This window comes from Adiantum capillus-veneris, chromosome 27, assembly GCF_014529385.1.
Source record: "Adiantum capillus-veneris isolate H3 chromosome 27, ASM1452938v2, whole genome shotgun sequence".
NCBI classification, from domain to species: domain Eukaryota; kingdom Viridiplantae; phylum Streptophyta; class Polypodiopsida; order Polypodiales; family Pteridaceae; genus Adiantum; species Adiantum capillus-veneris.
In genome coordinates this window covers 102940682-102964238 of record NC_140957.1, presented here as the reverse complement: position 1 = coordinate 102964238, position 23557 = coordinate 102940682, and the positions used below count along the sequence as shown (strand labels likewise).

The 23557-nt window shown below is 38.9% G+C and overlaps 1 protein-coding gene across 2 annotated transcripts; it reads left to right on the top strand.

Moving 5' to 3' along the window:
• Positions 1-3435: 3435 nt before the first annotated feature.
• Positions 3436-23149, top strand: LOC147422477 (cycloartenol-C-24-methyltransferase-like). 2 transcript variants are annotated; one of them, XM_086503157.1, is made up of 13 exons: positions 3436-3594; positions 3687-3753; positions 3839-3912; positions 6447-6531; positions 6791-6846; positions 6927-6981; positions 7177-7224; positions 7797-7880; positions 8360-8476; positions 8630-8713; positions 16498-16623; positions 22809-22906; positions 22995-23149. In XM_086503157.1, exons 1-13 carry the CDS (start codon positions 3509-3511, stop codon positions 23047-23049), a joined length of 1035 nt encoding a protein of 344 aa, XP_086359283.1. In that variant the 5' UTR covers positions 3436-3508; the 3' UTR covers positions 23050-23149. The 2 variants fall into 2 exon arrangements, with proteins under 2 accessions (XP_086359283.1, XP_086359284.1); XM_086503158.1 differs by lacking the exon at positions 8360-8476.
• The last annotated feature ends 408 nt before the right edge of the window (positions 23150-23557 follow it).

Genomic DNA, 23557 nt, shown 5'->3' with positions numbered 1-23557 from the left:
TAATGTAAAACAGACATTTCTTACTTTTTCCTTAATCTGCAGGCTCCAACGAGTATTAAAACCATGGAATCTGAAAATACTCAAAGAACCAATATTTTTTATTGTGTTAAGGACTGTATTTCCTACATACAAAACTTTCTCAAAATCCCACCCTAACACCTTCAAAAGTGGTTTCCAAGGAGTGCCCTCGGTCAACATTTGAAACTGAAGGAAAATAATCAGAATGAACTCCTAAACTATATACAAACTTTAAAATAACCAAAATTTCTTTCAAAAAAAGTTATTACTAAAAAATTGAAATTAGACTTCCATTGGACTTCCCACGACGATAGAAATCAAAGGTTTTAAGGAGAGATGTGGCATCGAGGTTTATTCCGTCAAGATCTCTTCTACTTTATCATGTCTTCTCATGTACAATCTTACCAAACGAAAAAAAATTTACACTTTGAATGACTACAAATCTTATTTAACTTATCAAACAATCTAAAATATGGTAGATCTAGAGTGCTCTTACACATTAACAAACAAAAAGTCCAAATTTCTTCTCATTAACTTTGATAAACATACATTTCTGAACAACTTCCAAGGAGTAGTGCCCTCATATTAGGAAAGGGTGTGTTGCTACTGATGAAAAGATGTTGCATTGTCCTACTAGGGATCTCTCCATGTTAGCATAATGATTTTTGGTGTAGTGGGAGCCACATTGCCGTTGAGGAGAGCTTTATGCCACCGTAAAAGCTTCATGTTATGCCAGTTCCTTGAGCCATTCTTGCAAACAACGCCACTCAACTAGCCACATTGGTTATTGTCAGTCATGCTAATGTGGCCACACCTCTTTACTCCCTTCACTTTCAAAAAGCTAGAGAGAGAAGGTGACCTCTTAGGTCCACATCCTACATGTGTCTAAAAAAAAAGCTAGAAAAGTCTACTCAAACCTAGCTGCTTGAATGCCCGTATTCCCTTAACCCTACACAACATTAGCCCTAATCCCTAAAAATTAGGATTCCTTACAAGGTCCATGCAAGGTTCATATTTTTCCTAATGGGTTGGCCCACCATTGATGAGCAGATTGCTGGACGTGCATAGCTACATGACGTAGCTTGGAGGACTCTGTGAAGCCCTCGTCTCCAAAGGTCGTATCAAATTGCTTGATGAAGGCCAATACTTTATCGGTAGCACCAAAGGTGCCCTCATAGGTGATAAAAGAGACACTTTTTCTTTGAACTTTTTGAGCTTTTGAGACCTTCGCCATGCAAGGTATGATTTGCGATGTCCTCTCCTCTTGTATTCTCTAAGAGAATAGTTGTTGCTTTCATCGGAAGAGGAGGAAGGTGAAGAAGAAGGAGAAGAGGGTGACCTCTTTCTTGCCTTTTTCTTCCTTTGTTTCCTCTCTTCCCTTTCGGAGTGACGAGGAGAAGGACTATGCGTTGACCGTTTCCTCTTGGGAGGAGTTGATGATCTTCTAGACCGTCGTCTTCATGGAGCCACATCTTCAGAGGAACTTAGTGATTCACTTCTTTTTTGTTATTTGGATTCCTCCTCTCTTATATGGGAGAGAGGCTTCTTCTAGGAGTCTCATCAAGAGGCCTCCTAAGCTCTCTCTCCTTTTGGAGAGGAAGGGAAATCCCATAAGCACGAAGTTGTTGAGTAACTTCGGCTTGCAAAGCAGGGTTGCCCAATGCTTGTTGCAGCCTACTAAACAAGATAGTTAGCAAACATGGGGGCGTCATCATTAGCACCTTCATGTGCAAAATCAAAGTTGTCAATATTCATTCTACTCTCTTGGTTATTGTCAGTCATGCTAATTAAACTTATGTATAAATTACTTTGTGCTTTGGTACCCTCCAAATACTTAGTTTCTACTCTTCTTTACCTTTGAAAATTAGTTCTAAAGCAGCCACACCCGTGGTTTAGACACTGTTGATTGTAAAGACTAGTGGAGAGGGTCTAACATTGCTCGGTAGATTATGGTTCCTGTTGAGCTTGCTAGTAGCTCAATAATGGCTAAGCCAAAGGCAAACCCCAAGAGACTCCATTATTAAGACTATAGTTCCCTAGAAGTGCCCGATGATTTGTGGCCTTGCAAGAAAAATTTGCAGATGGATTCAAAAAACCTGGAAAATAGGATTCTTCAAGAACGATCACTTCTTGGGAGAGAAGGTGTTTAAGAGCCAAGCGCTGCTAGTCGTAACACAAATAGTGAGATTTTTCTACTCTAAACATGTATGGAAGGTAAGGAACAATTGGATCTTTGAAAACACCATGGAAACAACTAAATTCACAAAGATGATCCAAGAAAGCAGGTTGCCGTTGGAAAGCAGGGGAGCTCGGATGAGTGGAACATGGCCTTGGGTGCAACATTGACTAACTAGCTTCGGTGAAGTTAGGGCTTCATTCCTATCCATGGGGTGCTCCTCTGTCAGCCGGTGTAGTTATGACTCTTGACGCTGTCAAGGCTCGTCCTGAGCATTGCATAAATTTGTAATTTTTTGGTCATGATAATGTAATACACTCACAATTGTGAGTTTTACAAAAAAATAATAATTTATGATTACGCTCTTGTTATAAGTAGCACGTGATAGTCTTAATGATAGGGCATTTTCCTTCTTCAATGCTTGCCTCCTAAAAAGATTCGGACAACACAAATGGTCTTGGTCGAAGAATTATCATTTGTAGGCCATTGATCCCACCTGAAAATTGGAGTGTGAATTAATCTTTTGGCTGCGCACGAGAGAGAGAGAGAGAGAGAGAGAGAGAGAGAGAGAGAGAGAGAGAGAGAGAGAGAGAGAGAAGACGATGATGACGATAATAAGAGTTTGAATTTCTTAGGAATAATCCGAAGAGATCCCAAAGATGAATCATACAAGCCTTGAACGCAAGGCCAAGGGATTGAGATAACCCGAAGATATATGAAATAAAATGAAATGTTCACTTATGTATGCTTAAGGCTAAAGAGATATATTAGACCATACCATTTGTATAGATCAAAATGTCCAATACAATAGACTAAGGTAAAAAATGTTATCAAATAAGTGAACTAGTAGAGCATGCTGGTAGGATGCCCACCATTGTCTGATGAGGACCCAAGATAGAGGGAGAAGAGAAGAAGATTTAATGTTGTAGAACAATCCCTAGAGACCTCATAGATCTATTCGTGAACTCAGGACATGTTATTTAAAAGGAATTGGAAAATGTCCAAAGCTTGGTCTTCACAGTAGGAGCCAATAAATAGAGACAAGAGAGAAAGATCTCAAAGATCTAGGCCACAAGTCTTGAACTCAAGATGTGTCATGTGAGAGAGAGAGAGAGAGAGAGAGAGAGAGAGAGAGAGGGAGGTTTCAATGTGGTGGGATTTGAACACTAGACGTGTAACGTCAAGAGGGAATGTCATGGGAGTGTGTGTATGTGCATTGTGTTTGTGCGTGTGGGTGTGTGAACCTCATGCACTATATATATTTGAAGCAAAGCAGCGAGAGAGAGAGAGAGAGAGAGAGAGAGGGAGCGAGAGATGGGGACCGTAGCAGAGGAGGCCAAGAGCTTCATCTCCACGCTCAAGAACGGCCCCTCCCATGATCTCACCACCGCCCTGGCCGTGTAAGCCCTCCCACTCCCAGTACCCCCACTCATTGTTACCTTATCTTGCTGCCTTAACAGTTTCTTTCTTCTTTGTGGGTGCGCGAGAGCAGCTATGAAGGACTGCACACTCTCCACGGTGGAGATGAGAGCAGCAGGAAGCAACACTACGACTCCATGGTCTCATTTCATTTCATTTCATTGCGTTTCGCTTCACATTGCTAACATTTTCCATTTCATTTGATTTCATGTTTCTTGAATTCAGGTGAATTTCTATTACGATGTAGCCACTGCCTTCTACGAGTATGCGTGGGGCCCATCCTTCCACTTTGCAAGCAGGTACCCTCTCTCTGTGCTAGAGAGAGAGAGAGAGAGAGAGAGAGAGAGAGAGAGAGAGAGAGTCAATGTACGTAGGATTGCACAGCATCATCATCAGAACGAAGATAACTTTTAACCTGCTGCTGGTATAAGAGGATACAGACCAGAATTTTGGCCTCTGGAGTAGCAGGTCTTGACTTCAAGACTCTTGGGAAATGTTCGTACAACTTACAAATTTCTCTCTCTCTCTCTCTCTCTCTCTCTCTCTCTCTCTCTTTCTGAAAATTATGTTTGTATCGTAGCCATGATAAATATGGCTCTCTCCTTCTTTCCTTGATCTCTAGGGACAGCTATGCCCTAGGGAGCAAGAGGATACCATACTTGAGAGAGAAGAAGAAGAAGAAGAAGAAGAAGAGAATTTTTAATGTCATAGGAACATTGCCAAGGGAAGGTTGCATGCGCGTGCGCGCAGAGAGAGAGAGAGAGAGAGAGAGAGAGAGAGAGAGAGAGAGAGAGAGAGAGAGAGAGAGAGAGAGAGAGATAGATGTTTTTGAGTCCACTCCAATGCTTACCACAAACATTTGTCCCAACCAATGAGAAAGAGGACTCGATGAAAATTCTCCCGGTTTTCGTCGAACATTTAATTGGTTTTTACACCAAAATATGTAAGATTTTGTCGATCTTTCTCAAGACCTACCCCTATTTTTGTAATTATAGCAGATCAAAAACCACTGGAAGGTAGTTTATCATGAATATTGGTCCCATTCCAAGAGGCAAGTTTATATATTTGAATCTCATATAGAGCTTGTCTTCAAAAGATGCATTTTAGACATGAGAAGGGGGTCAATTTTCTGTATAAACCCCAAGACCTTACACTTTTGCTATGACTATGCGACCTTGTATAGTGGATGTTATCAAGAGGCTCAATGACAAAATTTGAGTCATGAGAGGTAAAGGGGCAAATATATCATGGATCCAAATGTGCAATGGCATTTAACATGTTGCATCCAATGGGTAGTTTACTTGTGGGATGCGGGGAATCATACACGTTCCAATTGCTTGGTCGGCAATACAACTGCTCTTTCGATCTTTTAAGGCATACACGTTCCGGTTGCTTTGTCCGCAATACAATTGCTCTTTCAATCTTTCAAGGCAAATGTAAATTAAAATCGCCTACATTGGATCTTGGATATAGGTACTAGTGTTATCCTTTTGGGTCAATCTTAGCTCAAGAGTGTAACCAAACTTTGTCTTATGAGAGGCTTGTAATGATAGTAGAAAGTTATTTCCATCCTACTCTTCCTACACTTGGCTACTGTTTTCTTGGAACTCACCGAGTCTAGTTCTTTCAAATAATATGCACTTTGTTGCACACAAACCACTTGTTTTTTTACATTCATGGAAGAAAATTTTCCATAGGCCACAAATAACAATGAATGCTTCACTAGTGCTAAATGATTGTTGTCCTATTGTCTGAAATTTTCCTTGAGGAAATTGTATGTATCTGTGGATAGACTCTTGTGGAAAGGATCCCGATGGTTTGCACAAAGTTTTCAATGTCTTCCTTCATGAAACTCATCACATGGAAGTAATTAGTTTTCTCAGGGGAGGCTAATGAAATGACATCATTGAAAAATACTTTACTTGTTTGAATGGAACGACTTACAAAATCGTGATATATTATTTCCATACCTACCTAGTCTCATTGAATTATACATATAAGACTTATGCTACGAGGGTAGATGCAGACCTATTGTTCACCCTTAATGAAGGTTACTTGCCAGCATACTTTGTCAGCACACCTATTAAGTCCTTGACTTATGAAACTATGGAAACGGTATCCAACCCCACCACAACAGGTGGTCAAAGTTGAAAACCTTACGTAAGCAAATTCGAGAATAGGGAGAGAATCGCCCATTCAAAATGCGTTCTTGGCCTCAAAATCATTGGCTTCTACACCTCATAAGCATATACATATACATGCCACGATTATGTCAAGTGTATTTAATGTTGACACACACAACTCCACCCTCTTAATGATGTGGACATTTAATTGCAAGGGATTTAAGGCCACAATTATGCAAAAAGGAAAGACTAAAAAAAGTTGTTCTTGAGTTTACCAAAAATTGTTTGCTAGTTAATCATCAAGAATAAATTTGAAGAATCGTTTGACAATAGATTATCAAGAATAAGTTGATAAGCCTAGTTGTATTTAGAAGATAGAGAATTCCTCAAACCATATTACAAAAGAAGAAGCGATGGTGTTGGTGATTAATAATCAAGAATAAACTGATGAGCCTAGTTGCATATGCAAACTTGACAATTTCTCATGCCGAATCCACAATAGAAGATTGAATGGTGTTGGTGATATGCACCATTGTTTGCATCTCTTTTGAGCCGAGCTAATTCAAGATGCTTCAAACAATTTTTCCATGACCCCTTGGTGCCTTTATTTGATACATTTGAGCTTTCATATAAGTAACATTGTTGAATCTAGATCTAGTTTGCTTTTCTCACCTTGTCTAATTTGGTTTTATATGCTCTTCTCGTATAAGGCTCTATGGAGAGACTTTCCAGGAAAGCATCAAAAGGCATGAACATTACATCGCCCTTCATTTGGGACTAAAACCAGGCATGAAGGTGGCGCATTTAATCGCTTCTTCCTTTTCAATACCACTGGAAATGTGTTGATAGTGAACATTTTAGGAACCTTGTCTTAGAGCCTTAAAGGAACACAAGCTAGATAATCTTACAGATGCAAGAGTTTTATCACATAATATATGACCTGCACTCAGATCCATAGGTTGACACATTAGATGTTGTCTCATGTATTTGGAAAGGAGCGACATGCTTAAAACTAATATGTTTTTCTGTACAATACAATCCTTCCGTTGGCAAGGTATTGGATGTAGGATGCGGCATTGGAGGACCCCTTCGAGAAATTGCAAACTTCAGGTTTTTATGGCATAAAGGGAATTGCCAAATTTTTCCATCTTGATAACATGCTGATTTGTGATTGTGAATTTACATGCTAGTGGAGCTTCAATAACTGGACTGAACAATAATGGCAACCAAATCAAGAGAGGAATTGTAAGTAAATAAGATATAAAATTTTCTTGCATTAAATAAGATAAATCCCTTTTATTGTAATGGCACGCCCCCTCAAAAAGTTAATAAACCAAATCTTCCTTAGCGATAAACATTTTCATATGTGAAGTTGGTAACTAGGCATGGTTGCTTATGAACACTTTCTAGATGTAATTTCTATTTTTTCTTGATGGTCAGGTACTAAATCAACAGTTTGGCCTCACCCACTTGTGTGATTTTTTAAAGGTAATACTTGCAGAGAATTCTAGGATAAGACATTGATTCATGCTTTTGAATGAGAAGTGGTCTATTTCCAAGCAAAGTTTTAGCTCATGAACCCCTTCACCTACTCTAAACTATGCAACTTTTAATGGAAGAGGAAGTGGCTATTAATAATGTTGAGAAATTCATCCTCATGTTCTTCTTGTAATCTTTGTCCCTATTCTCTCTACCTTTTGTGACTGGTGGTGTTTTCATCTTCTCCTCACAATGCTTTGTGTGTGTGTGTGTGTGTGTGTGTGTGTGTGTGTGTGTAATTTTTCCTTTGTCTTTGTGCGTTTTGAATGCCACTCTTTTTAGACTGTCTTATTGTTGATGAGATATATTCCACCCAAGTAGATAATAGACACTACAACAAGGCACTTTTTGCCATTCTAAATTCACATATGCCTTTCCACATACGTGTAATCTTTTTTATTTGGAATTTAATAAAGGCATTTATGTTGAACTCGCTCACAACATATAATTCTTTTTCATGTACAAAAGTGAAGCTGTCGAATGATGTTATGACTAATTGAACATGTCAAGTGTGCTTTTAGGCAGACTTCATGCAAATACCAATGCCAGATGACTCTTATGATGCAATTTACAACCTTGAGGCTTGTTGCCACGCACCAGATTTGGTAAGAAATATGTGCCTTCAAGGGTTGTTGTCTTTTTTCAAAGCAAATGCTTCAACCATATTTATATTTATAACTGTAATAGAAGAATAAGTTGTTGGTGCACACTAATGTCAATGATCATAGATTGATTCTCCATTCATGGTTTTACAATAATACATACCATGATATTCTGTATAGGTTGTTTCTTGCCACCAAACTTAACCAAATTGCATTTTGATTTTTGCTTTATAAAATCATCTCTTGTAACTAATAAATATTTGACATAAACCCGAGATAATATCTTGATCACAACAAGAAGTCATAATATTTATTTTCTTTGCCAAGGAGTAAGGTCATTTGAACAATATGCATCAAACTTGTTGAGTTGGTGTTATTGCATTTTCAAAAAATCCAAAAAGAAAAAAATAATTTAGTTTGAAGATATTAAAAAGATATGTTCATTCTTGGTGCTTTTTGTGACTCAAAAATTTGTTTTGAAGGTTTCTTTATACAAGGAATTATATCGGGTGCTAAAGCCTGGACAATGTTTAGCTGGATTTGATTGGTGTATGACAAAGCATTATGATCCACAATCTTCGATACACAAATCTATTAAGGTTGTTTGAAGGTTCAAACAAGAGTATATAGCTCCATCTCTAAGTGTTTAAGCTTAATCCTAGGTTTCATGCAAGGACATAAACAAGAGTATGTAAATAGATATGTTTTGCATGAAGACAATAATCTAATTCACATTTCTTTGGAGAGTGCAGGCTGAGATTGAGTATGGTAATGGACTACCAGATATACGCACTACCACTGAATATATGCAAGCTTTGAAAGATGCGGGATTTCAAGTAAAGTACTTACTAGTTTTTATCAAGGCTATGTAAATTATGTATCCTAAACATTGTTGGAAGAAAATAATGCAAAAATGTGTTCAATAACTAAAAAACATAGTAAGAAAAAAATTTAAGTTTATACACGTGCTACAAAATTAGTGTTTTTTTTTTTGGGTGCAAAACTCACAATTGTGAGTGAATTATATTGAACAGTCCAAAAAATTACAAGGTCTAGTCATGCTCTTGTTGAGCCATGACATCATCCAGAGACTATAATTACATCAGGGCAGCCACCCCCACCAACCCGCCGCCTCCTCCTCTATACACATGGTCCATAAAGTTGTCCTTTTGAGATCTTTTATTTACCGATGGCCAAGATTTTCTCCCGTCCTAGGCATTCCATCTGCTGACAACAAGGCACAAGTAGCCCTAGACCAATCCTCCGAGTGTTGCTTGCACCCAAGCGTCCATATTAGCACTTTGCTTTCTTGAGTAATTTCTACGAAGCTTGCCACCTCAGAACCTCCTTCAAACACACGACGGTTCCTTGTCTGCCATACATTATGTAAGAAGAAATATATGACAATTTGAGTGCTGACGAGGAGGGCAGGACTTCTTGAATTCTTGCCTCCAAGGAATAGGTCAGTCTTGAAGAAACTAATTTTCCATGTTCTTTGGACCCACTTGCATATTTTCCTTGCGAGGCCTTTAATACTTGGGCAATCCTTGAATAGGTGGGCCATATCTTCTCTAGCCATCCTGCACCCCAAGCATCGATCTGACCCAATCCCTCTCTCCTGAATCTTTACCCCCGTCGGTAGAGCACCCCAAATTACCTTCCATAGAAAGACCTTCATGTGGTGCGGAACCTTTGGCTTCCAGATGTACTCCAATACTTGCTCCCACCTTTCCTCCGGCCATTGCTTTTTCCATAGCTTGTTTAGGGGGCTAGACCAATTCTTCTTATGCATCATTGTCTGATAAATGATTTTAGGATGGGGTTTCCCTAATAGACTACTTATGGGCCATTTCCAGGCATTCCAGTCAAACACCGAATCACAGATTTTGGCATCATTAAATTGTCAAGCTCCTTCATCACTTTGTGGACAAGCAAGACCTCCAAGCTATTGAGTTGGTACTGGGTAACGAGAAGGTCAATGGTTTTCCAGCTCTTGTTGCCACTGTCCCAGAAGTGCCCAAGTTGCTTCAGACCCTTATTATTCAGTTTCCTGGCTATCTCAATCCAATAGGGAGTTTGTGGCGGATCTACAACTTTGGACAGCCAGGGGCACCAATGCAAAATGGAGTTCTTGAAGTATCTGACTTCTTTCCCCCACTTTAAGACTCCTGCTGCTCTCTTGCATTTTCTTACCAATTCTCCTGAGCTGCCTCCCAGTCTTAAGGTAACCACTCCGGGGCTAACAGTTTGTCATGAACCTCCACCCCTCTCCACTTTCCACCATCCGAGCCAAGTTTAGCTGTTTCTATCATATCTCTGACCATGACAGCCCAAAGTTGATCCTGATTAGCCAAGGAAACAACAAACTTGGCGCAACAAGCTTCTGCATGGGCCACAGGGTTGAGAATTCCGAGGCCTCCTTGATTCACCAGTCGAGCAACTAATTCCCACCGGGCCCATTGCCATGGCCTGGAGGATTTCGTGTTGTTTTTCCATAAAAACCTTTTTACTGGTTTTAAGAACTCTTTCCAGTGACACTTAGCCACCTTGAGAAGCGGGCTAGTGAAGGCAATGTAAGGAATCATAAAGGCATTCATCACTTTTATCCGACTTGGGAATGGGAGAAGAGCATACTCCCACCTACTCGTTTTTGTTTTTATTTTCTCAAGCACCCACTCAAGTCTTTGCTTGTGAGTCACGTCCACCCCCAAGGGGGCTCCCAGATGTCTGAATATATTCCCTTTTGTGACAATCTCCTCCGACCAGACAGAAGGTTTAAATGAGTCATTTTCTGATAGGGAGATCGGCCTTGACTTCTCTATATTACATTGGGACCCCGAAGCTTTTGAGAATATTTGAACAATCTCCAGAGCTTTTCTGATGACATGGGGGCACGCCTTCAAGAAGAGGAGAGAATCGTCTACAAAAAGTTTTTCTAAGAGTTGGCTATTTCCTGGCAAAGCGAGACCTTGCAACTCCCCTCGTTTCGCACTAGCTTTGAGCATCATGATTAAAGGATGTGATTCTATGGTGAAAAGTAGGGGGGCTAGAGGGCATCCTTGCTTAATAGACCTTTTGACCTCAAAAGAGCCCACAATTCTATCGTTGAATAGGAGCTTTGACTGGCTTCCAACTCCCAGTACGTGTACCAACGGATATAGGCGAGGCCCAAAGCCCAAAGCTTCCATGACGGCTTCTATACATATCCATGTTATTCTGTCATAAGCCTTGTCCACGTCCAACTGCAACAGAATGCACTCCTGCTTTGTGACACTTGCGTATTCGATGCCCATCATTGCTGCCAAGATGTTATCGTAAATGGACCTTCCTTTTATGAACCCATGTTGATGGGGAGAGATGATCTTGGTTAGTAAGGGGGCTAGGCTGAGGGCTACTGCTTTAGCTATAATTTTGTAGGCCATCGACATCATCGTTATAGGGCGCCAATGTTTCAGTTGAGAACAACAGATCTGTTTTGGGATGGGTTTGATAAGCCCTCTCTTTACACTTACCTCCAACGACCCTTCGACCATGGCTTTATTGGCCAATCTTGTGATAAAAGAAGAAAAGAAATTCTACTTATAGTGATAATTGTTTGAGATGCCATAGACCTACATATAAGGCTAAATATAGCTTCAAATTAATGTAAGGGTATGTAGACTCTAGCTTGGTGCTCACTATTCCTATTCTTTATACCCAATCAACACTCTCCAAATAGGAAATGAACTCTAGTGACATACGTTGCCAATGTAAGCATGCCACCATTTCCTTGTTAGCAACAACATAGGCACCGTATTCCAAAGGACTATAGGATAAAATTCGAAGGCTACTAAAAAATGATATAGCCATAGCAATTTCTTTTTTATCAATCATTTCTTCTTGCACATGTCAGTTTCATTTCTTCCTTCACAATAGGTCGTGTGCATCTTCTCTGCCCGATCCTCCGCTTGCTATATGAAAATGGACTACCATATTTAGGATAAGCTCCCATTTTCAAATGGTGCTAGGTGAGCTCCCTCAATGATATTAGACTTTAAAATGAAGTCATATTTTACAAAATTTTACAGTTGTTCTTTGTCATCTAGGACTACGAATATTACAAGTGGCTTCTAATTAGTTACACCAAATTATACTTTTTTTCAATAATTAATATCTTTTTTATTTTTATACACATGAAGAATTCGGTGCATTTTTCTTAACATCATTTTTTATGATTTATTTATATTTTTAACATATTCTGATGTATAACATCATACAATGGTATTGAAACTAAAATTTGGAAACCTTTTTGAGATATTTGGTGGTATAACATACTTATACATCTAGAGGTGATTTTTTTTTTTTTTTTTTTTGCCATACTCACAACTGTGAGTGGAGATATTTTATATTGAATTGGAAAAGAATATACAATCAACCTCAAGCACTATATGTGCCATTGAGGGGGCAAAGATTCCAAGAGGGACCCAGACGTAGAGGTGCTAAGTAAAACCTCTTGAGTAGCTAATTCAATTAAGTGCATGGTTCCACTCTTTGACATTAGTGGATTTCCCTCTCTTTGATCCCACAACATAAATGAGCTCAATGATCTCATGCACAAAATTACCAAATTGAGCCACAACAAGCTTTGCCTCAAAGACGCGAAGGTTCCTAGCTTTCCAAATTTGATTTAGATAACAAAACCTAGTGATTTGGGTGTAAACCAAGATGGCTTGGATTTTTAAGCTACACCTTCCTAGGATTAGATCATTTGTAAAGAAGATACTCTTCTAGGTCCTTCACACCCTTTGCAAATTTTAGCGGCCAGATCGTGTGAGATAGGGCACTTATTGAACAGATGTAGGGAATCCTCTAAAGTTGTTTTACAGCCAGAGCAAGTGTCGATGCCAATCCCTTTACAGAAAATCTTATTCCCAGTAGGGATGGCTCTCCAAAGCACTTTCTAGATAAACACCTTCATTTAGCTATACCATTTATCTCCCAAATGGCATTAACACTCTTCCACCATCATTCTTTCGACCAATTTTTCTTTCATATATTTGGTAAGTGGAGCATAACTGCTTTGTTTGTCTTAGTAGCTTGTTATAGGTATCTTGGGTCTTGGAATTGCAATTCACACTCTCTTTTGGCCAATGCTGGGTCTATCTAATCTAGCTTGGACCCAAGCACAAGTGCAAACCTTCCAAGACCCTATTAATTAGAAGCCTTTTGTATAAACTCAAATTATGATGAATGACTAAATGGTCTACTTCGTTCCATCAAAGATTTCTATCATCCCAAAGATCTGACATTTTAGAGATCCCTTTGTTGCTCACCTTTGTGCAACTTCCAAAAAGGGTTCAAGGAACTCCTTCCAAGTTTGGATAGCTAGGGGGACCAATGAAAAGTGGAGCACCTAAAGTATTTGAAAGTCTCCCCCCATTCCAAGGCTAACACTGCTTTGTTAAACTTTCGTACTACTTCCCCTATGTAGCCTCCAGGCTTAAGGAAGGTCTAGAGAGGCACCATAATTAAGCTCATGTTAACCTTGAGGAATCATAAAATACATCGAGAAGCTCCATGGCCCCAAACAGAGGCGACCATTATTCATGATCTTGTACACATTGCTAGCGATTTTTGGTCATGATGGTGAGGATCTCCCTAGTCCACTCGTCCAAGTACTTCCTTTTACCAATAGTGATATTCACTTCCTTGCTTTCTTGGATAATCTCTATGAAGCTAGCTCTTGAGAGGAAACTCCTTGAATAAGTGAGGGAGACGATGAAGGAGAAGAGGATGAGAACAAGCCACTGGAACAACGCTTGTCGTTTTGCACCCCAAGCACCAATCTGTTTCAATACCCGTAGCTAGAACCTTGATGCCGATCTGCAAAGCCCACCAAAATACCTTCCACAAAATGATCTTCATCAAGAGTGGCCATTGTGGAATCTAGATATTCTTTGCTATTGCCACCCATCTTGATCGACGGACCATTCTTTTTGCATTGCTTGTTGAGGGAGGAGAACCAATTAGTCTTGAACATTAGAGTGTGGTAGATACCCTAGGTTTGTGCTTTATCGAAATGTCTGCTTTGTGGTCACTGCTTTTTGCTCAAACTTGGAATCGCATTTATATGCAACAAAAAGTTGTCTAGCCCTTCTATAGCTTTGTTAAACAACACTCTTTCAATAGCATTGAGATGAAAATGGGTAGCCAATTAGTCAGTTTTTTTCTAGATCTTAATGTTTCTATTCAAAAAATGGGCTAGTCATCGAGTCCTTGCTTATTGACCTTTCAAGAAATTTATCTTCAAAATGGGTTCAAAAATTGCTTCGTGCTTTAGAAAGACAAGGGGACCAATGAGTTATGGATTTTTGAAAATATTTGGTTATCTATCCACTCCAGAGCCTCCGTTACTATGGTACACTTGTATACTAGCTCGCCCATTGTGCCACCTAGTCTCAGGCTGGACCATCGATGGGCTAGCAGTTGGTCGTACACCTTGGGAGAAGAGTTTTGTCTTATCAATCATATCCTTTGTCATGATGGCCCATGCTTGCTTCACAATTGAGGCCACAAATATGGGACACTTGACCTTTGCATGAGTAGCAGGGTTAAGGATCTAGATACCACCTTGCTCCATCGGTCTAGCGATGGATTTCCATTAATCCCATTGCCAAGGCATCAAGTTTTTTGTGTTATTTTCACAAGAATCTTTTCACCAATTTCAAGAATTCTTTCAAGTTGCATTTGGATATCTAGAAGAGCAGACTAGTAAAGGCTGTGTACAAGAGCATAAATGAATTACTTACTTTCACCCTACTCGCGAAGGGAAGTAGCACATACTTTGACCTTTGCACCTTACACCTTATGTTATCTAAGACCACTAGAATCTTTGCTTGTGTGTTATGCTCATTCCTAGAGGCTCGTAGGTGTAAGAAAATAATTCCTTTTGATACCATCTCTCCAATCCACATAGATGGATTGAATAAGTCATTTTTTGAGAGTGAGATTAGTCTTGATTTCTCAATATTGCACTTTGACTTGCTATGGCAAACATTTACACAATCTCTAAAGACTTCCTAATTATCTCAGGGAAAGCTTTTAGGAAGAGAAGGGAGTCATCCGCAAAGAGCTTTGCTATGACTTTTCCGTTGTCATGCAAGGTCAGCCCTTGGATCTCCCCTCTTGCATCACTAGATTCTAGCATGGTAATTAAAGGACGAGAGCATATGGTGAATATCATTGTTGCCAATGAGCAACCCATTTTGATTGATCTTTTGACTTTGAACGCTCCCACAATTCTATTATTGATTAATCTTTTGACTTAAAATGCTCCCACAAATCCTTTATTGATTGATCTTTTGACTTTGAATGCTCCTACAATTCTTTTATTAAACAAGAGCTCAGAATGGTTACCAGCAACGTCCTTCTTCAACACAACCTATGATTGTAAGCAAAAGTCTTTTGAAGACACACACACACACACACACACACACACACACACACACACACAAGAGGCTAGTTTGTTTGTACTTATGCATGCACTAAAAAATCTATACTAGAATTCACCCTTTTGGATATCATTTCACTAGTCTTGTAATGGGCCACACAAGTGGCTCATGTCTAGATTCTAGTATTTTAAGTATAACTTTTGCATATGACATAAAAACTTCATGAAACTTCTTGAGTAGGACAAATTGCGTTGCCGAGGATGTTGGTTTTTGGTGTATGCTATGCCAGACGATTGGGTTCATTGCTGGACTTTGAGAGTCATATTTAAGTTAAAACTGCTAAAAATCTCAGGGGTTTCACTATTCAGTACCCCCTATATAACGTGCATTTGCAGTGTGTTAAAAAACCCTCTCTTTTAACATGCATGAATGAATAAATAAACCCCTTATTTTAGGATTTTTTTCTAGAATTGAATATAAAAATCTCTTATTTTAATGCATCTCTATTAAATTGTCTAAATTTTTTTGTATTTTAAAACCCCTCCTTTTGAACTCACGTTATACATTAAAATGATTACATAGTGCACCCCCCAGCTAAAAATAAAAAACTTAATTTTTTAAAAACAGCTTTTTTGCATAGAACTGTAATTTACTAAACTTAAGTGAGTAGTAAATGTTGCTAGTCTTTATGTAAGCAACATAGAAGTGTGATAAACTCATCACATACCTATAGAGGGATTTTTCAAAGAAATTTGAGTTTGTTAAAAAAGAAAAAGGTCTATCATTGAGTCAATTTAGTAAGATCATGCGTATTTTATCAAATTAGTCCTTGGAGCTAGCCATTGGCCATGCAAAGGAAACTTCAACCCTTGATTTATTTTCTCGATATTTTTTATTAACTCAAACTATATGTGTTGGGCGTATTTCCTTGAGAGGGTTTTTTTGTTTAGACATCTAAATAGCTGTTAAATTATTTTTTTACAAAAGCATCTTAAAGCCACAAAAGGGCTATCTTTTTAGAGGACTAGTGTTAAAATCATAGCAATTTCCACATTGCAAAAGGAAGAAGGGTGCTTCTATGCACAAATGTGTGTGTGTGTGTGTGTGTGTGTGTGTGTGTGTGTGAGAGAGAGAGAGAGAGAGAGAGAGAGAGAGAGTGTTTCTTTTTCTTCCATGTGGGATTTCTGTAGATCTTAATGGAGGAAGATAAAGCTGAAGTAGCACACGTACCTTGGTATGAGCCATTGAATCCCCAAAGACTCTCAATCTCCACCTTTCGTACCACAGGATTGGGTCGCTTTCTTGGTCGCAAATTGGTAATTTTTTTGAATTGAGAATAGCTATTAGTTGATATAATGACAATGAATAAAACAACATAAATTTTAGCATGGAAATAAGGAGGATCATTTGTCACTAGTTTGAAGCTTGTGTGCTTTACAAATAATAATAACATAAGAATATGTGGGCTTGGAGGATTCACTATTATTGACGACGAGTAAAACATGTAGAAGGTGGTGTTTAATGTGGTCTACCTGTAAGGGCTTTGTGCTAGCTTTAGAGCTAGAGACAAAACAAGATACTCGTAGGATTACAAATCATGGTTTTGTTGCATTCATGCCCACCTAGAGCACAAGGTAAATGTCCCTTTACACACACACACACACACACACACACACACACACACACACACACACATATATATTATATATATATATATATATATATATATATATATAGAGCTTAAAGAAGTTTTGTAAAGTTTTCGCAACATACATAGATTTATTCCACCCATTCAATTGTAGTAATCCCACACGGTCAAGTATATCACATGTAATATTTATGGTCTATTCAAGCTAACATGTACAATAATGCTATGTTGGTTATAAGTTTTCATAAGTAGTTTTTAAGTAAGTAGTTTTCATAAGTAGTTTTTAACATCTTGAGAGCACTTGCTTGTGCACAATAGATATACAAAACTATAGTTTTCTCGTAGTTAGGCAGTGCTTTAACAAGTGAAGAGTATCTATTTGAGCCTATTGGTTGGACTATCCCCCATAACACCTTCAATAGAAAGATCTTCATAACAAGGAACCATTGAGGGTCCCACCCTACTGACACCCACCTGGACTCTAGCCATTGGTTTTGGCACTACTTATTGAGTGGGGAGAACCAATCTACTTTGAATGTTCATTTTCATTATCTTTTCTTAGTTTGTGGTTTAGTGAAGTTTGGGCCAGTGCTAGGCTTTCCACTCAAATTTAGCCTCACATGTTCACATATGTACATTGCTCAGTCCTTTGATAGCTCTGTTGATCAATAGTCTTTTAGTTTGGTTGAGGTTGAATTGGGTAGCCAGCTAGTCTACTTCTTTCCATCTTATACTACTTCCCAGAATTGGGATAAAAGAATCCTTTGTTATTAGCTTTTCTAGAAATCTCTCTCCAAAATAGATTTTTTAATTCACTTTCCACTTTAGAGTGCCATGTGGACCAATGTGTTATGGATTTTTTAAAGTTTATGGTTGCCTCTCCCCATTCTAGTGCCTCAAATGCTCTAGTATACTTTTGTACTAGATCGCCTGTGGTGTCACCTAGTTTCAAGTTTGTTGCCGAGGTGCCAAAAGTATGACTATCTTTTCATGAGCTCCCTTGGGAAAAGAGATTCACCTTGTCAACAATGTACCCTATCATATTAGCCCATGCCTGGTCTTGTTTGGTAATTGAGACCATAAATTAAGCACACTAGGCCTCTACATGCACTTTAGGGTTGTGGATCCCAACAACGCCTTGCTTCGTGGGTCTAGCAACACACTCCCATTTTGCCCACTTCTAGGGTATCGTACCTTTGGTGTTATTTTTTTATATGAATCTTTTTACGGGTTCCATGAATTCCTTCTAGTTGCATTTAGCTATTTTGAGAGGTGGCTCAATGAAGGACAAATATAGGATCATAAACAAATTGATCACATGCACCTTGTTGTGGAATGGAAGGAGCACATATTCCCACCTTTGCATCTTGATCCTAAACCCATAGGAGCCTTTGTTTGTGAGAGATTCCTACCCCTAGAGGGATCCCAAGGTGTCAAGAGACCGTTCCTTTTGAGACAATCCATCTTGACCATTTAGATGGATCGAATAAATCCCATTTTGATAGAGAAATCATTCTTGATTTTTCCACATTGCACTTAGAACCAGTGGGTGTGAAAAATGTTTAAAATATCTCTAGATCCTTTCTTAGCACTTGAAGGATGGATTTTGAGAAAAGAAATGAGTCATCAACAAAGAACTTTGCCAGGAGGAAACCCTTGGATTTTCCTTCTTGTAGCACTTGCCTCTAGCATGGTAACTAGGGAATGAGAATTGATTGTAAATAATAGTGGGATTAAAGGGACACCATGTTTGATTGATCATTTTACTTCAAAGACATCCACGCTTTTGTTATTAAACAATAGCTCTAAGTGCATGGTCCTCGGATGTGTATCATATGACATAGTCATGGTCAACCCAACAACTTCATGACATCTTCTATGTAAAGAAAAGATATTTGGCCATACAATTTGTCAAGATCAAGTTGTAAAAGGATAAATTCTTTATTAGTGAAGCTTACATACTTAATGCTAACCATTATTTCCAGATTGTTATCATATATTAACCTTTCTTTGATAAAGCAGTGTTGGTGCGGGGTGATAGCCTTATCCAAGAGTGGAGAAAGCCTACCGGTGATAGCGTTGGAAATAATCCTATATGCTATTGTCATGATTGTGATCGGCTGCTAGTGTTTCATAGGAGGACAACAAATTTGATTAGGAATAGGGTTGCCGAGACCTCTTCATGCTTGTATCCGACACCCCTTCTACAAGGACTTTGTTTGCCAATCACATAATAGGGTCTTTACATCCTCCAAGACCTCTTTGAAGAACTCAATTTTCATCTTATCTCATTTTGGAAACTTCTCCTTGCCTAGTGAATATAGCACAAGCAAACATTCATCTTCAGGAAATACCTTCTCCAATAGGTCCGCTTCTGTCGACAATGCTCCTCATAATACCTTCCATAAAAAGACCTTCATCCTGTGCAACCATTGTGGAAACCAAATATTATTCACGACTGCATTCTATTTTGACCCCTGCGAATTCTTGCCCAACTGCTTGTTTAATGGGGAGAACCAGTCCATGAAATCCACAAGGGTGTGGTACAACTCCTTGGTTTGCGATTTCATGAAATGTATGTTCTTAGGTCACCACCATGCTTATTACTCAAACTTGGACTCGCAATTGAGTTGCAGTTAGGTGCACACCACCTGCCAAGACGCTCTAAGGATTTGTTGATAATAAATAGTCTTTCAATCCCACTACAATTATATCAAAGAGCTAGCTAGTCTATTTCTATCCACCTACTACTGCTGTAATCCCAAACTTGGCCTAGTCTTTGAATACCTTTGTAAGTCCCCATGCTTGTTCAATAGGAAGAACTAGTCCATCAAAGCCACAAGGGTGTGATACATTCCTTGGTTTGCAGTTTCAATAAATGTCTAATCTTAGGTCACCGCCATGGTTTCCACTCAAACTTGGACTTGCAGTTAGGTGCACACACTTGCCAAGACGTTCGAGGGCTCTAGTGATAATCACAGTCTTTCAGTCCCACTAAAATTATATCAAAGAGCTAGCTAGTCTGCTCCTTTATGTCTACTATTGTTGCAATCCCAAAATTGGCCTAGTCATCGAATACCTTTGTAAGCCCCACTACTTGTTCGATGGGGAGAACCAATCTGTCAAAGCCACACGAGTGTGGTACAATTCCTTGGTTTGTGGTTTCAAGAAATATTTGTTCTTAAATCACCGCCATTCTTTCCACTCGAACTTGGACTTGTAGTTAGGTGCTCACCACTTGCCAAGCCATTCTAAGGCTCTACTGATAATCAATAGTCTTTCAATCCCACTACAATTATATCAAAGAGCTAGCTAGTTTGCTCCTTTATAGCTACTACTGCAGTAATCCCAGAATTGGCCTAGTCATCGAATACCTTTGTTATTAATCTTTTTGGCAACTTCCCTCCAAAAAGGGGTAACAAGGTTACTTCTCGCCTTAGAGAGACAAGGGGACCAATGACTTAAAGAATTTTGAAAATACCTCATTAGCTCTCCCCATTCCAAGGAATCTGTTTCTTTTTTTCATTTCCAAGTGAGCTCGCATATGGTGCCCCTAGGTTTTAGGATGGTCCATCAATGGGCAAGAAACTTGTCATGCACCTCGAGCCCTTTCCACTAGTCACCTTGCGAGCATAGTTTTGTATTGTCCATCATGGCCTTTGCCATAATAGCCCATGAATGGTCTGGCGTCTTGCTTTGCAAGTGCTACCGCAAACTTTGTGCACCGGGCCTCCACATGAGTACTAGGATTAAAAATCTTGAGATCGCCTTGCTATACAGGTCTTGCAATTGCCTCCCATCCAGCCCACTACCAAGACATTGAGTCTTTAGTGTTTTTCTTCTGCTAAGTAATATGTTTTCACAATCTTTAGAGCCTTCCTAATTATAAGAGAGAACATTTTGAGGAAAAACAAGGAGTGATCCACATTTTTTTTCCCCAAAAGTTGGTCTTTGCTAGACAGAGACAACCCTTGAATTTCCTCTTTTGCAGCACCGTGTTTGAGTACTATTAACAAAGGATGGGATCCAATGTCAAACATTAGAGGGGCAAGTGGGAAGCCCTATTTAATTGATGTTTTGACCTCAAATGCACCCACAATTCTCTCATTAAATAGGAGCTTAGATTGGCTACCAGCACCAAGGGTGCTTACCAACCGACACATCCACAACCCAAAGCCCAGTGACTCGTGACATCTTCAATGAACAAACACATGATCCTGTCATACACTTTATCCAAATCCAGTTGTAGAAAGATACATTCCTACTTAGTCAAAGGAATATATTTATGCCGACCATTGCTACTAGAATGTTTTCATAGATTGACCTTCCCTGGATAAATCCATGCTGATGGGGAGTAAGGACTTTGTCCAGGAGGCGAGAGAGTATGAGGGCTATAGTTTTGGGAATTATTTTACATGCTACTAACATTATTGTTATGGGGAACCAATGTTTCAGTTGGTAGCCAAAACTTGTTTGGGGATAGGCTTAATGAGGCCCCTTTTAATGCTTCTGGTTAGGACTCCATCGACCAGGGCTTGGTTATCCATTTGCATAATAGGGGACTTAAGATCATCGCAAAATTCTTTGAAGAACTCACTAATCAATCCACCCCAAACCAAGGGACATCTCTTTGCCTAAAGCTTGTATCCTGGGAGAGCATCCCTCCTCGGTGAACTCCTTCTCTATGGCTTCAGAGTGACATATTGTTCTTTTGATGCTCCCAAGAAGAGTAGATCTAGCATCATCCATTTCAAGGGAGTGGGCCTCAAGATGGACTATAATTTGTTGCAAGTGGTTAAGAATCAATTGAGCCATTTCATTTGGGCCCTTAACATCATTTCCTTCCACATCGGTGAGCAAGTGGACAAGGCCCCGATTTCTCTTGACTTGAGGGCCCTAGGAAGTATGCATGGTTGGCCTCCTCCGACTGGAGGTAGGGATGAATGGAATTACAATTAGGATTCTTTATTTTCAACCAAGATATTTATACTAAAAACTAGGATATGTGAGCCTTGCTTAGGAACCAAAAAATTGTTTATTGATATTCACACCTATTGATATATGTTACAAGATATTTTGTAGTTCTTGCATGTATGGAAAATAGTCTTAGACTTCAAGACATAGATGCCACATTATAGTCTTAGACTTCAAGACATAGATGCTACATTATAAGTATGATTAATAGAGTGAAGTTTACTTTTTGAGTGAAGTTTATTCTTTTGTGAGAGTAGAGATACAAGGACGCTTGCATTAAAATTCAAAGCCAAAAACATTAGGAGTGGTTTAGGGATATGATTAATAGAGTGAAGTTTATTCTTTTGTGAGAGTAGAGATACAAGGACGATTGCATTAAAATTCAAAGCCAAAAACTCTCATGAGTGGTTTAGGGATATTGCTACTGCAATGGTTGGTCACTGCTAAAGTAGAGGTCTCTCAATATATGTCACAGGGTGGCTCCCCTATCAGTCGATGTACCTATGGTTACTTAGGAGACGTCATAGCTCGCGGCTCGAGCATGACTTGAATTTGTAACTTTTTGGTTTTACTAATATAACTCACTCACAACTGGGAGTTCTGCACAAATAAAAACAAATATTTAAGCCAATAAAGTATTAATATTCAAGACCTTTGGGAGCACCCAGTCCACACTTAATGTATAAGGATGAGAATTTGGAAAGGAAATTCACCACCAAAATTTGTGCTTGGTTAGACTTAAGCCTTTGGTAGTGTTTGAATTGAGGTGGTTTTGAACTTTACCTTTCTCATATGAAATTGTATCAATTTTAATTTCTTAAAATAGGCCCCAGAATCAATTAAGTCTCATAAAATTTCTTAAATTTTTGTTGCTTATAGTTGTGGATGATGGAGCTCTCACATCTTGTGCCTAAAGGAAGCCTTGAAGTAAGCCAGTTGCTGGAGAGATCAGGACATGGTTTACTTTTGGGGGGGAGGTAAGGAAATTTTCCCCAAAAATATTCATTATATGCTTCAATGGTTTTCTTTATCTCCAAGTTTAATTTTGTATGATTTTTTTTGCAGGCTAAAGATATTTACACCCATATACTTCTTCCTTGCTCAAAAGCCTCATCTTTAGAGTACAATTTGTGTATGGTTAACTTGTGTTCACCATATTTGAAAGACAATTTATCAATTCCTTCGTATGCAATAATAGAAAAGCAAATAGTTTCAACAAACATTGATGGAATTTCCACCTCTCTTTGTTTTTTCCGTTTTGTATAGCTAACATTAATAGTTATTTTTGAGCGAGTTGTCAGAATGGCACCTTCTTTTGTTGAAATTAAGCAACTATCGTGTAAAATGAAGCACACCTTTTGAACACATGAGATATTCTATTAATTGAAAAAAGACAATCCACAAGGCTCACACTTCTTTTGAAAGTGTATCGCTTTTTTGGATTGCCAAACTGCTCTCAAAATGAAAGTATGGAAACGTGATGGTGGCAGCTCCATAGTAGAAGGAATCAGAATTACAAGCTACACGAGAAAGAGTAGTCAGGGAGGTGCAACCCTTTTGATGTATTTTTTTGGAGAACCATGTGCAAAGGATATATGTGTGTTGTTTGTAACATTGTGTGATTAATG

Bases quoted from the DNA above. Each gene is read 5' to 3' on its own strand.
- LOC147422477 (XM_086503157.1), top strand. From the start codon at position 3,509: ATGGGGACCGTAGCAGAGGAGGCCAAGAGCTTCATCTCCACGCTCAAG. The intron at 3,754-3,838 runs GTCTCATTTCAT...TCTTGAATTCAG, and splicing joins AGCAACACTACGACTCCATG to GTGAATTTCTATTACGATGT. The intron at 8,477-8,629 runs GTTGTTTGAAGG...TGGAGAGTGCAG, and splicing joins CGATACACAAATCTATTAAG to GCTGAGATTGAGTATGGTAA.